This window comes from Talaromyces marneffei, chromosome 3 (genome assembly GCF_009556855.1).
Source record: "Talaromyces marneffei chromosome 3, complete sequence".
In the NCBI taxonomy this organism is placed as follows: domain Eukaryota; kingdom Fungi; phylum Ascomycota; class Eurotiomycetes; order Eurotiales; family Trichocomaceae; genus Talaromyces; species Talaromyces marneffei.
Genome location: NC_072350.1, coordinates 3,539,800 through 3,554,525, shown reverse-complemented (window position 1 = coordinate 3,554,525; position 14,726 = coordinate 3,539,800). Strand labels below are relative to the sequence as shown.

The following is a 14,726-nucleotide window of genomic DNA, read 5'->3' as shown; positions in this document are numbered from 1 at the left end:
TTACCTGTTATCTGATGTCCGAGACATTTACTGTAGGATGTATCCCTGGTTGAGTTGACCACGTCGGCGAGAGCTGTACAAGGAAATCACAAGGGCGGACTTGGAATAGCCTGAAAAGTTGTATTATCGAATTAGACTGGCAACTGTTATTGCTCTTCTTGGTAGACTGCATTGATAGACAACGTTTTCTCTTCTTTTCCAACATTTCCCACTGTTTGGTAAAGTCGACTCGTACGGAGTATGAAAAGAGATTGAGAATGAACCAATGAGAGAAGAATATCCGAAGAGCATCACGTGACATCGTGTCACATCATGTGACTGGGCAGGAGGCGACGGATTCCGATTGGCCGATAGCTCACTCCGCAGACAATCAATTTGAAGCAACCAACAAGCAACGTAGCCATTAATTCTGTCGGAATTCAGACCCTTGGATGGGTTTACGTCCACTAAATTTAATTTCCTTCACTCTTTCTGCATCGACATATACAATGTCTGCTCGACCGACGACTCGTCTTGTGCTCCTCAGCACCTTTGCGCTTCTCTTCATCATATACTTCATCTTCCTCCAGCCTCGAGGGCCAGACAGTCCTGCAACGCGAGCACCGGGTCACTTGACAGATACGAAGAATACCATACCATCGGCATTAGCGTTGGATGATGAGGTGCTGAAAGGAGCTGTGGTCATGCCAAAGCTGGCCAATGAGACTGCCAAGTATGTGCTTAGTTGTCAATCATCCTCGGATGCAAGAATCATCTGAGGCCCCAAGGATTGAGTTAACCATTTCTTTGCATACACAGAGCTGAGCTAGGTCGGTCTACTTGGAAGTTCTTCCATACGATGATGGCAAGATACCCGAAAGAGCCTACACTGGAGGAACAAGAGGCCTTGCGGTCTTTTGTGTATTTATTCGCACGACTCTATCCTTGGTGAGATCTCTTTGCCCTGTGGCGTCTGGAACAGGAGCTAACATTACTGTGCAGCGGTGAATGTGCATCGCATTTCCAGGGACATCTCCAAAAGTATCCGCCGCAGGTTTCGTCGCGCGATGCAGCAGCGGGATGGGGCTGCTTTATCCACAACGAAGTGAATCACATGCTCAAGAAACCAGAGTACGACTGCAACAAGCTCGATGAGTATGATTGTGGATGCGGGGAAGAAGAAGATGGTCCAGAGAAGGAGCTGGCGAAACTAGCCAAGAACGATGCACAAGAGTCGGATCAGGGTCATATCGTTAATACTGCTGTTGAGATCACCAAGGAACCGTGAGTGACGATTCCTCTCTTGGTCCAGATCATTATTTGTACTGAACATCACTTTCTAGACTCACTCGAGGAGGTTAGCGGAGATGAGGCTACTGCGAGCCACGCCCCCCAAGCCATCGAACCATCGTCATGCCTCGTGATACCCCGCCCACCCTACATCCATTTCCCTTCAATGATACCCCTCTAGTTGTTCTCGTTAATACTGTCCGAAAATTGCAACGCATCTAACTTCAACGGTCTGCAAGTCTCGTTACCTCCCATTGTCTGTGCGGATATTGGTGGGCTGGCCCACCCTAACCCTATATACACATCCATGATCAATCTAGGTGGCGTTGCGCCGTGATCATGGACGCAAGTTGAGAAGGAAGATTAATGCAACCCCACCAACATGCAGTTTGGCTTGACGCATGACCTCTTCGGCTGTCCTGATATGTGTTGAACCCGCGCCTGGGCTAACGAAGCGGCTTGCCTCCCTGCACGCTAGATAGTACTAATAGCCTAAGACTACCGGGATGGATATCAACGGAAGTCTGTGCCTCGGGATCTTGTGTGTCCCGTATACATTGTACATAGTTACTACGTAGTATACTACATATAGATAGAGCAACATCGAATGTACCAACTACTCCGTATATCTACATATGTATTGGCTACCTGGACACATGCCGGCGGAAAATAATGCGATAGGGTTGGTCGGCTGTATAGTTCCCTGCCTCGAGATCTCACTGCCGGATGTCTGCTGATTCGCTCGCCTGTTCGTCATGCGATCATTGGTCTGGAGATGTAGTCTCCTGCAGATCCGTATTGTCGTATTCCTTTGATTCAGTGAATAGCTTCGAGTTCTTCCTTAACTGTTCCGAATAGTTGGTGTAGTTTTCCCTCAACACATCATATCATAGCCAACGCCGGGTTGATGCCTAAATACTTGCTTTTTGGAAATACTACGCGCCGATACGACATGAACAGAAGGCGTGGGCTGACTAGCAACTCAATGCACTCTTTGAATAGTCTGGAGGTCAACTCAGACTCCATTCTGGCATTCTTTATGCCTACTTGTTGGGTGTAATCCAGCAAGTAATAATCTTTGGCATGAAGTATCTGTTTAGGCTCATTCTAGAGGTCTGTTAGAGCTGGTTAGGCTCGGAGAGTATTAAGACGCAGGCTATGTCTAGTCCCATTGTAGATATCTCGCAGGCAGCTCAAATATTCTCAATTGTATCATCAGGCACTTGATGCTTCTAGGCTAATTGTGAGTGCTTCCCCTTCTTGGCCAGTCCTCGTAGTCTAGTTCGACTTTCCACCAGTCTGGCCGCCAAGATTCAGGTGCCGATACAAACAACTCTACTTCAGAAGCATCAACTCTGTATCCATTGTAAAATCCCCAATCATCTATCGAGCTGTAAAGGTCCTGCGGCATCAGCTCCTTCGCCAACCAGACGCTATTGCGCTGCGGTTGTGCCGAGCACATTTTTGAAACTTGGCACTGGAGCGGCGTCGAGATCTATCCCTAGTTCTTGACTGCGAGCCTCTAGACGACGCACGAAGTAGGAAGGGCCGTATTCGCTTCCCCTATTTTGAACTTTGGCTTCTTGAAGAGCAGGTAGGGTCGGGGCGACGCCGAGCTCGTCTAGCATCCAATCGAAGAAAGTTTTGTTCTCAGTATAGACCGCTGCGTGCAAGACTGACGGCCTCATCTCAGCCACAGTGCTCGCTAGAAATTTGTATGTTGTAGGATTAGCTATTGTTGGGAACCAGATTAGGTATGGCCTGTTTGAGAGGAATTCTTCGAAGGGTTGCCTCGTGTCCAGATTGACGATACCTCGGCATAGGTGCTCTATTTACAGTGGTCATTCTAAACTATCTCAAAACTTGTGTCTTATAAGAATTTTGCGTACTAGGCTATTAAATAAACATAGTTATTAGGGTGTATAAGTTAGATACTAAAATAGAGTGATTGATAGTAACTATACTGCGAGAGTAGTAGTAGGAGTGATATAAAGGGGGCTAGCCCGGCTAATATCCCCTCTAACCTTCTTAATCTTTTTAGACTGTAGTTGCTCCCTCCTAGTGCCTATCTACAATCTCAAACAAAATGTATAGCTTATTTATTATCCTTGCTGCTATTAGTGAGTTTTCTTCCTTGGCCTCTGCTGTCGGGCGCGCAATCATTTCTAATAACTGCTTATTCAATGCTTTTCTCTGGACTGACAACCATTCTGGGAGTGGGAGCCAAAATATCATGATTCCGCCAAAAAAGAACTATAGTGAAGCGATGCATCGATCTGCGGATCCTGTGCACTTGATGGTTACTAAAAGCCCAGATGGCATGTTAACCTGCGAGCCTATGTCGATGATGACCTATAAGTGGGTTGGGCACCACGTCTGGTATAATCTTAATAACTTGTTTGGAGATCCCTTCGGAGGACACCAACTCCTCATCATCCCTGACCGCCCTGAGGGTCCTTTCTGCCGAAACGTTGAATGGGTGAATGGTTGGCCGAGAGGTGGCCGCAGCTGGCTTAATAAGTGCGGAGAGTCAACAGATCTCGTTATGATGCTTTGTGGTCACCTCCGTGACTCTCTAAGCTTCCTTAATGATGATCACGATGTGCAGACAGAACACTGATTTATAGGTTGGATTGAAGCACACGGTATACTCCATGCGATATCGTACTTCTCATACTTCTCGCTTTATTTAGCAACTTACGTACTACTACGTAGGGAGTGTTGGAAAGAATGGCGCTAGTCCTTAGGAAATCCAGACAGTGAATGAAGTACGGTACGTCTCAGGAATGCACCATGTATATATGTCTGGGGAGAACAGATCTCGTCGCACCACTCGCCGGGAACGAATAATCTCCTGCGTACACTAGTGGCTGTTTTGCGTTGCGATCGCTGAGGCTGGGCGCTGACAGACTGGGCCGCCTGACTAGAAACCCATCAACAACAACAAAAACAACAAAAAGAAGCGCGTCGCCTCTTATTTTGTCGCTACTTGATGTATATATTTCTCACCTGCACCACTGCCGTTGTACAACGGATGTTGTTCCTTCGACGAATAGAAGCTGTGCAGCTATTGTTATTTCCCCGCTGGTTTGGCTGCCTGATGCCTCAGGCCTCGTTGCGTTCCCACTTTTTTTTTCGATCCTGGGCTTGCTCCTTCCAGAAAAGCTACAATAATATTTTCATTCCTCTTCAACGCCCAACGCAACTTAACTCGTGCTTCACCGTTGATTGGGCTCTCGTCATAGCCTGATAAGGCTGCTGTCCCATCGCCGACATATCCACTTTAGACAGCTGTACAGCACAGCGGTCTACTAGCCGTTGGGCATTCTTTTTTGGAGATCGACGCAGGAACGGATTGCTTGAGAGATCCTGGTTCTTAGCGCTCAATCATGGTTTCTTTTCAATGCGAGGTGGGTGTTCATCTAGTCTGGCTCGAATGGAATTGGACTGATTGATTCTGTCGCGTAAAATCTAGGCCTGCGGTGATGTCCTCACCAAGAAAAAACTCGATCCCCATCGCGGTCGATGTCACGGCGCCTCCTTCACTTGTATAGATTGTATGGTCCACTTTCAAGGCAACGAATACAGGTCGCACACGGTATGCAGCTATTGTGGCTATGTCTTTCATGCTCTCTTTTACACCGACAGCACATCCTATCGCGCTGCGCCAGGGTCTGGTTTACCGGCTTAGGCTTCAAGCCGCCGCCGGCGCGAGGCCCGGTTTGCTGCCCAGGATCCTTGTTATCCGATTGGATGTTATGGCTTATTGTTTCTGATTATTGCTGTTGTTTTGTTCTCTGATTTGCCCAGACTAACGAGATGCCCCCTCTTGATCGCACAGGCATGCATGACCGAAGCGCAAAAATACCAAGGCGCCCTATATAAAGAAAAGCCGCAGAAAGGCAACAAGCAAAACAAAAAGCAACCCGACAACTCTCAGACATTTTCCAATACCAACGGAAATTCAGCCAATACCCAGGCTAATACCAAGAAACCTCGCCATCCTTACGTTGAAGACGCACCAGATGCCGATGATCCTCCTGCCGAAAAAGTCCCTCCTGCCGCCCCCAGTCCTCCGCAAACATCAAAGACCCCGGCTTCGGCCTCAAAGGCAAAAGTGGCTGCGCCTGCTGAAGAAGACGTCAACGTCTTTGACTTTCTGGTCACTGACCAGACACCCACTGCTTCGAAACTCTCGCTGGCAGGTGGCAAAGGGCCGATGAAAATGGTAGCTAATGCGCGCTCGGTGTTCGAACCGGGAAAGGCCCTGGCTCAATACGACACCGATGTTGATGATGAAGATCGTGAATATGATATCGCCTATGAAGAAAACGGATTTTCGTATGGCGCAGATCCTATTAAGCCATCTCTTTATGGAAATCAGGTTTCCAATGTTTCGATGGACTTTATGACTCCGGCACCAAAGAAGAAAGAGAAGAAGCACAAAAAGAAGGACATTGATCGCAGCTCTCCTGATCCAACACCAAGGACGACGAGCGACAAAAAACGCAAGCGCGGCCATGTTGAGGAATTGGATGTTGAAGCTGCCAATTCACGGTATGAGGAGGATACCCCCATGACGGATGCCCCGTCCAGCGTTGCCAATAACGTGGGGACCCCTTATCTTCAACATTCAGGATTGACAGGGGGATTGGACCGTATGCTCCGCGATGAAAGGTCACTTTCCCCAGACTATGAAGATTACACGGATGACGAGCACGACCTTCGCCGGTACCAAGACCCACAATCTCCTCTCAAGCGCACTCGCCCGAACGAAAAGCCTGCAAGCAATAATAAGAGCAATGGGAACCCAGACGATGGTCTGGGAATTTCTCTCAGGGGTCGCGCTGGTCGCATCATATCTATGTTCGGTGGATCTAATGTATCAACCAGTAGCCGAGGGAGCGTCGAACCTTCATCCAAAGCTCTGGTACGCATGCGGCGTAGTCCGTCTAACGGCGACCACTCAAGCGAACTTGTTCAAGTGCGCCGCTCCAAGAAAACATCCAATGCGCGAAACAGCACCACTATCGACGCAACTGACGAGGCCCGCAAGACGAAACGTAAGATCAGCTCACAGAGCAATGGTAATGATCACTACGACTCCACCCGGCCATCTCGTCGCCTGAAAGCGATCGAGCAACGCGGTGGATCTGACAGTGGCGGCGATGATAATCGCAAGATGGTCCTTTACCAGAACCGTGATGATGAAGCGCTCACGGATGAGGAGCAGGAACGTGACAAAGCTCTGTACTTCTTATCACTGGTTACAAAAGGCCCAGAAAGTGGACGTGGATGCTCGATTAACAAAACCCTTAAACGGTTCCATCGCGATTACCCAGCGCGCATAGAATCTTCGGAGGATCATCATGATGAGCATCGCGGTCGCGGGCGTAGCAGTCGGGCAGATCGGGATCGTCGCCAGGAAGAGGAGAAGGACTTGTGGCGTACATTGCGGTTGAAGAGGAATGATCGGGGTGAAATTGTTGTGTTTCTCTAATGCAAGATGAGGTGCTTGGTTTCGGTGGTATCACCTAATGTTGATCCTGTGTACGCCCTCTGCACTGACGGCATGCGGATATGTAAGTAGTCGAGTCTAATTCAGTTGATATGATAAGAAGACTGAAAGGGTAGCTAATTGCAACTTGGATTCTAGTGCGGATTCTAGTGGCGGCGTAAGCATGAAGTTCTCTAACTCTACGCGGAAAAGTTGGAAGCCCAGCAAATACAGTAAAAGGGAAGAACATGGAGTAGTTAACTAACTATTGCAGTATGTATTAGTCATTATATCTGGGTAACTAGACGACGCATTCTATGTACAAATCTATCAATCGTTCAATTCTTAGATTTTGGTTTCCACCAATGTATTTCCGCCATCCGATAGATCCTCATCTGATCGCTCTATCAAGTTACCGCCTCCTTGAGTTCCGAGCTTGAGGAAGGGAACCAAAAAGATAGCGATACCAGCGACAGCAGTAGCGAACCAATAAGTCGACAAATATGGTCGAATCACCGAAGAGCCACCTTGATCTCGGACAGCGTTATAAATAGCGGTTGTTACACCGAGGCCAACGTTGGAAACTAGTTTGGAGACCGTGTTGAAGATACCGCCTGCTAGGGACTGCTCAGATGGTGGTAGTGAAGACATGACATACATCTGTGTTTGTTGTTAGAGTCATCATTTCGATCAAACGATGTACAGGGGAGGAAATGCTCTTACATTCACAACGTTGAACTCGATATCCGCTCCTACAACCATTAGAATGAACGGCACGAAATAGCAACCCCAGTAAACGCTATCTTCTTTCGTAAAGCTGGCGATCAGGAAAGCTCCCATGTATGCTGTGGTGGCGATAAACATGAGAAATTTATTGCTGACTCGATGCAATATCAATGCACAGACGACATTAACGAGCACTCCGCCGATCACCATGGGCAATAGGCGAACTGTGATACCGAGACCACTGTAGCCTTGGACCTGTTGCATGTATAAAGCCATCCAGAACTGACCGGAGACAAATGCCATGAACCCGAGAGAGAGGGCACCCATCAGCTAGAAAAATAGCCATCGTTAGTGTACAGAAACGGCTAAATGAAGGGGCAGAAGAATGTGCTTACCAATGAGAAGTTTTGATCACGCCAGATGTAGAGCGGCATCAAAGGAGTGGAACAGACTGATTGCCAATAAATAAAAGCACCGATGAGCAAGATGCCTAGTATAAGGAGAACAATGACGTATGGAGTTTTCCAGCCTTGGGGCGCGTCCCCCGCGAGACTTGGGCATGTTAGCACAGTGGAAATCTAAAAAAGTTTGCATAGAGCAAATGTTAGGGTAACTTACGACAGCGAGCTCGAGAAAAGCGCTATCCCTGCAACAGCAAGCAGCATCCCAAGCGGGTCGAGTTTGTTCAAATTTTCCAATGTCAGTGCCACTTTGGCTCGTGACGGCTCTTTTGGAACAGTGAAGATACTGGTAATCGAGAAAAGGACGTATATGACTGCTAAGGCCCAAAAGGATGTACGCCAAGTCGAGACCTGGGAGGCGATCCCGGACACAAGCATGCCTCCTACATAACCTAGGGGATTCCCTATAACATGATAGATTAGTATTGAACTTCGTCGCAAAATAAATAATGAGAGGTCACTTACCAGCGCTGAAGCAGGCAAAGGCTTTGTTCTTCCGAGGCGATGGCTTCTCATATGCACTGCCTAGGATACCAACTGCAGGAGGAACAGATGAGGCGCAGAAAATTCCCATGACTCCTGAGAGTATGTCGAAATACAGAGCGGAATTTGCAAAGCCAATGACTAGAAGGGATAGAGTGTATCCTATCATGCTAGCAATGAACATAGTCCTGCGACCAAACATATCTGCTACTTTTCCAAAGGGTAGTAGAAAGGCGCCGCTGCTCAGCCTGTTAATGCCGAAAAAAAAAATCGTATTAGTTGACGCTCTTTGAGTGAAAAGAAAGATAGTCACAGAAAAAAACATACGCAACACCCGCAGTACTCCAAGTCGTTTCGGCAGAGTCCATGTTGAGGTCTCTACTGATTTCGGCGAGAACGACGATAATAGCGCCTTGAAAGAATGACGTTTGACCGATAGCCATTGTTGAAGTGAGGATGAAGAGACATTCTTGAATGGTGCTCGAAAAGCATTCTGGCCGTTCGTTTGGATCACGCAGGACATCGGCCGTGTTCTGCTCCTGGTCGATTTCCTTCTGGTCGGCTGCCATGTCCGCCATGGTGACTTCAGAGTACTGGAACCCCCACCAAGAGTGGAAATAATTGAATGAATGGAACTATCTCCGGCCTGGTTATAATCAGTCTGTCACGTATCGGACCTTGCTAGCAATGCGAATGCCGCCTGAAGTCCACCAAGTCGAGGCAAAAAGATTCAGTCTCGAATCATGGTGTGTGAGTTTATAAGTTTAAAGTTGGAAATTATAAAGGAGAAATATTTACAGACAAATACGAATCAGTGGAGAAAACCACAAGCTATGCCGCAAGCTAGCAGTCGTTTAATTGTATCGGGATTCAGGAGTGGAATCAGATAAGCCATGAGTGTGCAAAAAAACAAAAAAACTAAAAATTTTATGCAGTAAGCCGAGGTCTACTCCGGCCGACGCTGTTCCTGATTTGTCAGGTCTTTCTCGGACGCTTCCGCAGTGGGGCCCTCCCGATTATTAAGCTATTTAATTAAGTTCAGTTGACTTATGGTAACTAGTTAAGTTACCGTAACTAGTGAACGCTTCTAGTCTTCTACTACCTACTACTACGTAGAAGAAAGGAGGAATTCCGCCACCATTTTCTCAGGTGATTGATAAACGATAGGTACGGCCATGAAACGATTAATCCCCAACTTGTAGACAGTGAAGTGACATCGATGTCTGCAAACATCGTGTGCAACTGCCAACTAGCGGTGCGGAAGGATCTGGCCGCCACTCTCAGATGTCGGATGCATACCATGGATATACGGACATGCGGACATACCTATACTCCGATAAATAGTTAGGGTTACATGTTCTAGGGTTAGGGTCCATCGTAACGTTACAGTCAATACATGTCAATACACGTCAGGCTATAATTGCCTAAACACTAACTGGCTACAGCCTAGCGCTGAACTAAGGAATGATCCTCTTGTTGATGTTACCCCAGAATCAACAACCTCACTCATTGCACAAAGGAGATAGCGCGGTACTCTGCAAAATGCCCTATCAATTGACCAACAGGCTGCAGCTATCTTCGGGACTTAGCCTACATACCCCGCAAAGCTGATCGTCAATGCAAAAATGCGGTCGCTTCGCTTGTCCCTCGTGCTTCTTTTGTTTCCTTCTCTACTCTACCTTGTCGTTGTTTACTAGCCACTACTGGTTGCCAACATGCGGGCAAACAAGCATTGGGCTGCTAGCATTCTTCTCGCAGTTTCTGTGCGAGCTGATTTTGATCCATTGACATTTGTCGACCCATTGATCGGTACCAACAATGGCGGAAACGTGTTCGCCGGAGCTACCTTGCCTTATGGCATGGCCAAGCCTGTCGCCGACGTCAATGGACAGAATACTGGTGGCTTCGCTACTGACGGTAGTGGTGTGACTGGATTTTCAGCTATGCATGATTCAGGCACCGGAGGCAACCCATCCTTGGGCAATTTTCCCATCTTTCCCCAGATCTGCCCGGATGATGTGATTGACAACTGCAGCTTTTTGATTGGCTCTCGTGCTGTCAACTACGACAACTCAAGCATTAAGGCCAGTCCGGGATATTTTGGCTTGGAACTGACCAATGGCATTGCTGCAGAAATGACAGCCACCCAGCACACCGCACTTTATAAATTCAACTTTAAGAATGCTTTCGCCAACAGCACTGGGAGAAAACCTTTTGTGCTTCTCGATCTAACTGATCTATGGCAAAGTAGGCAAAATGCTACAGTCAGTGTCGATGAAACGAGTGGCCGTATTCGTGCAAATGGAACATTCCTTCCAAGCTTTGGTACAGGTTACTACGAGTCGTTCGTATGTGTTGATTTTGCAGGGGGCAGTGTCAACGAAACCGGAATCTGGGTCAACAATAGAGCCGGTACAGTAGTCAAGGACCTCTTCGTTACTCGTGGTTTCAACCTTTTCTATCTGGAAGCAGGCGGTTTCGTTACCTTTGATAGCCTATCAAACCATACGTTATATGCCCGCGTGGGAGTCAGCCTGGTCAGTACCGAGCAAGCATGTCAGAACGCGGAAACAGAAATTCCCGAACCTACATCAAACTTCGCAGACATCCAGTCTGCCGCTGAGGGAGTGTGGAGAGAAAAGTTCAGTCCCGTGTCTGTGAATGCAACGGGTGTAAGCGATGATTTGCAAAAGCTGTTTTGGAGTGGTATCTACCGGACGATGTTGTCTCCGCAGAATTACACCGGAGAGAATCCTCTCTGGAGCAGTGACGAGCCTTACTTTGACTCTTACTACTGGTGTGTCTACTATAAACTTTCATCAGACCGATAAGTCAGAAGCTAACAAACTACAGCATCTGGGACGCTTTCCGAGTGCAATACCCACTATTGACAATTATCGACCCAAGTGCACAATCACAAATGGTTCGCAGCTTGGTGGACATCTACAAGCACGAAGGGTGGCTTCCTGACTGCCGAATGAGTCTGTGTAAAGGATGGACTCAAGGCGGCTCCAATGCCGATGTAGTTCTGGCTGATGCATATGTGAAGAACCTCACTGGCATCGGCTGGGATATAGCTTATGATGCCATGGTTAATGATGCCGAAAACGAACCGTTGGAATGGTCTATACAGGGACGTGGTGGTTTGCAAAGCTGGAAGAGCGTCAATTATATTCCCTATCTAGATTTTGACTACCTAGGTTTCGGAACAAACTCTCGCTCAATCTCACGCACTGTTGAGTACGCTTATAACGATTACTGTGTCGGTGTGGTTGGAAAGGGATTGGGAAAGACCAACGCTACAACATACCTATCTCGGTCATCGAATTGGCAGAACATTTTCAAGGCTGACCAAACGTCTTTTGTCAATGGAACCAACACTGGCTTCGTGGGATTCTTCCAACCAAAGTATCTCAATGGTACCTGGGGATTTCAGGACCCCATCGCTTGCAGTCCGTTGACCAATTTTTGCTCCCTGACCAGTAACCCGTCCGAAACTTTTGAGTCTAGTGTCTGGGAATATCAATTGTATGTCTCTTTTTTCTTCTAATCCAACCTTCTCATTTTCTTCTTTCCTCTTCAATCCTGCAGTTAAACCTCAATTAACATTTTCTAATCAACAATAGTTATGTACCACACGACATGAAATCTCTAATCAGCGTCCTCGGTGGTGCAGACCAATTCATCTCGCGACTTGATTATTACTACGAGTCCGGAATAGCCGACATCAGCAATGAGCCCGTCTTTCTCTCCGTGTACTCCTATCACTACGCCGGTCGCCCCGGTCTCTCCACCAAACGCGCACATAGCTACATTCCATCATCTTTCAACACTAGTGAATCTGGACTGCCAGGCAATGACGACTCCGGCGCCATGGCATCGTTCTCAACCTTCTCACAATTAGGCTTGTTCCCAGTGGCTGGTCAGAATGTCTACCTCATCTCGAGCCCGTTCTTCGAATCCGTGAACATCACCCACCCGGAGACCAAGAAAACGGCGACAATCCGGGTTAAGAATTTCGACCCGACGTATACCGATATATTCATCATGAATGCAACACTCAACGGTAAGACATATACGAAGAATTGGATTGGTCATGAGTTCTTCCTGGAGGGCCAAATTCTGGAGTTGACAGTAGGCTCAAATGAGACTGCCAGCACATGGGGTAAAAGCGTGGATGATTTACCGCCTAGTTTGTCGATTGCCGCTCAGCGTTTACTTTGATGTCGACAACTCGGCGAGGTTTCTTGTCATTACACACTGTATATACATCCTCACTAGATCTTGAAATGACCATCGGAGCCAGAGTCCGTTCAATGACCCTGAAAAGAATAATGGACCCGTCAATCGGCGCGCGTAAAAGAATCCGTTATAAGATGGATTATATACTAGGTTCTCTATAGAATGTAGAGATGAAATGTGATTAATCCACGCAATGACTTCAAAGACTAGCTTTTATTCTAATTTATCCTTCTGTAAAATAGAAAATGTAATCTATATCGATAAAGGCGGGATGCAGAATTTAACTTCATAAAGTGTCGTGAAGGTATCATATCTATACATAATCTATGTTCCACTTAATCAGATGAAACAACGACGTCAGCGCCAACCCCAACATTGTGATCCTCTACCGGCGTCTGCTGATCATAATCCAAACGCTCTGTTTCTTCGCTAGTTCGCCGTCTTTCTTCCTCTTCCTTTTCCTGCTGCTCCTCTTGCTCGACTTGCTCCTCCCAACTGTCCGCAAGGTCCTCGAGATTTTGCTGTTGTTGCTCGGATTTCTTCTTCGAGGATCCGACTCCTGAACGGAGGACAAGAAGGCCATCTTTCTTCTTCGATGGGATAATGTTGGCACTGCTAAAAGAGGATGAAACATCAAGCCCCAAGGCAGCGTACATCGACCCGGTACCGCCAATGCCTCGACTGCCAAGTGCAGCCAGTGGTGTACCTGATCGCGTTACGCTGGCAGGCGAGTTGTTCTCCGTTTGTCTCTTTCTCGTGGAAGCTACTTGAGCCCATCCACCACCACCGTCTCCCGTTTCAGCAGATGGTGTCTTGAGAGCATCACGCAAGGCTTTCGCCTCGGCAGCTGCTATGCGTCGGGCTTCTCGCTCCTTGAAGAGTTCGCGATCGCGAATCCGGACACATTCACCAACAGATATTCCTCGAATACCGATACCGGAACCAAGTCCCAGGCCGGGAGAAGTCCACTGTGTTGGTTTGAGAACGAAGACATGGCGATGAGGTTCAGGATCAAAGCTCTCAGAAGCGAATCCCCAGTCCGCAGCAAGAGAATGCACAAATGCGCGGAGAGGGGTCTTGGCAGGCTGAAATCGAACCGATCGTTGAGTAGCACTTGCTGCAAGACCGTGAAGTGTTGCTTCGTAATCCTGGAGGGCGGAGAGTGTCGCTGATGATGAAATCTGAATGTACAAGTCGAGCGTTTCCTCCGAATAAGGCATGGTTGTATTGGGCAATTGAGATGAAGTGTTCTGAGCCAACGTTGTGGATGGATCGATATCAACCTTTAATGCTGATGCGAGAGACCTATTTCGTTCAAGACGCGCACATTCATCGTCACACTTCAGGCTCGCGCTAGCTGATGGGATCTCGCTTTGAGTTGTCTGGCCTTTAGTGGCGGCTCGGGCGGCATTGCAGCGTTTCTCCTTGCGAAGCCGACCACAAGGGCAGGTTATCATAACCATGGTCGCGCAGGGTTCCTTCTCAGTACATGCGAACGGCGCGTGACATGGCTCGGAACAAGGGTGTCCACAGAGTTTCTTTGTTTTTCCACATGACTGTTTACAGAGCTCCAGTGCATCCTCACATTCGCCTGGTCGGTGACATTGTTTCTGGCATGTATGAGAACCACACTTGAGAGTCTCGCCGCAGACCATTCCACACCTTGGCTCTGTCAACCAACACGGCTGGTTCTTAAGAAGCTTTTTACCGCATAAGCAATTCTTCTCCGTAAGGAAAGGGCATTTTGGGCATTCTTCACTGTCCGTGTGGCAGTTGTGCGGCGTTTGCGGATGGTTGCAGGCCTTAGGGCGTTCACAATCATAGCGGCACGGAGGAGGGCTTGTTCCACATGGAAGTGGAGGGTATAATACAGAACGACCACAATGACAGGAGACTTCTTCGAATATTGCCTCTCGGCAAGTACCACAAGCCCCTTTATGACAGAGCTCGGGACAAGTGTGTCGACCACACTTCAACATGCGACCACAAATACGCGTGCAGATGTGCTCGGCTTCAATGTCATTCTCGGTTGAACGATTTTGCGTAGA

The 14,726-nt window shown here is 47.8% G+C and overlaps 5 protein-coding genes across 5 annotated transcripts; 3 read left to right on the top strand and 2 right to left on the bottom strand.

Moving 5' to 3' along the window:
- Positions 1-488: 488 nt before the first annotated feature.
- On the top strand, positions 489-1,341 carry EYB26_005027 (uncharacterized protein; the record flags this gene model as incomplete). Its single annotated transcript, XM_054264317.1, has 4 exons — positions 489-712; positions 799-927; positions 982-1,263; positions 1,323-1,341. The coding sequence occupies 4 exons, from the start codon at positions 489-491 to the stop codon at positions 1,339-1,341; spliced, it is 654 nt and encodes a 217-aa protein (XP_054120292.1).
- A 3,317-nt stretch (positions 1,342-4,658) lies between these two features.
- On the top strand, positions 4,659-6,769 carry EYB26_005026 (uncharacterized protein; the record flags this gene model as incomplete). Its single annotated transcript, XM_054264316.1, has 3 exons — positions 4,659-4,679; positions 4,745-4,867; positions 5,111-6,769. The coding sequence occupies 3 exons, from the start codon at positions 4,659-4,661 to the stop codon at positions 6,767-6,769; spliced, it is 1,803 nt and encodes a 600-aa protein (XP_054120291.1).
- A 342-nt stretch (positions 6,770-7,111) lies between these two features.
- On the bottom strand, positions 7,112-9,014 carry EYB26_005025 (uncharacterized protein; the record flags this gene model as incomplete). The annotated part of the gene is made up of 6 exons (XM_054264315.1): positions 7,112-7,426; positions 7,490-7,822; positions 7,888-8,044; positions 8,111-8,357; positions 8,419-8,684; positions 8,764-9,014. The coding sequence occupies 6 exons, from the start codon at positions 9,012-9,014 to the stop codon at positions 7,112-7,114; spliced, it is 1,569 nt and encodes a 522-aa protein (XP_054120290.1).
- A 1,137-nt stretch (positions 9,015-10,151) lies between these two features.
- Positions 10,152-12,660, top strand: EYB26_005024 (uncharacterized protein; the record flags this gene model as incomplete). The annotated part of the gene is made up of 3 exons (XM_054264314.1): positions 10,152-11,233; positions 11,290-11,964; positions 12,063-12,660. The coding sequence occupies 3 exons, from the start codon at positions 10,152-10,154 to the stop codon at positions 12,658-12,660; spliced, it is 2,355 nt and encodes a 784-aa protein (XP_054120289.1).
- Positions 12,661-13,013: 353 nt separating this feature from the next.
- On the bottom strand, positions 13,014-14,141 carry EYB26_005023 (uncharacterized protein; the record flags this gene model as incomplete). The annotated part of the gene is made up of 1 exon (XM_054264313.1): positions 13,014-14,141. The coding sequence occupies one exon, from the start codon at positions 14,139-14,141 to the stop codon at positions 13,014-13,016; it is 1,128 nt and encodes a 375-aa protein (XP_054120288.1).
- Positions 14,142-14,726: the final 585 nt, after the last annotated feature.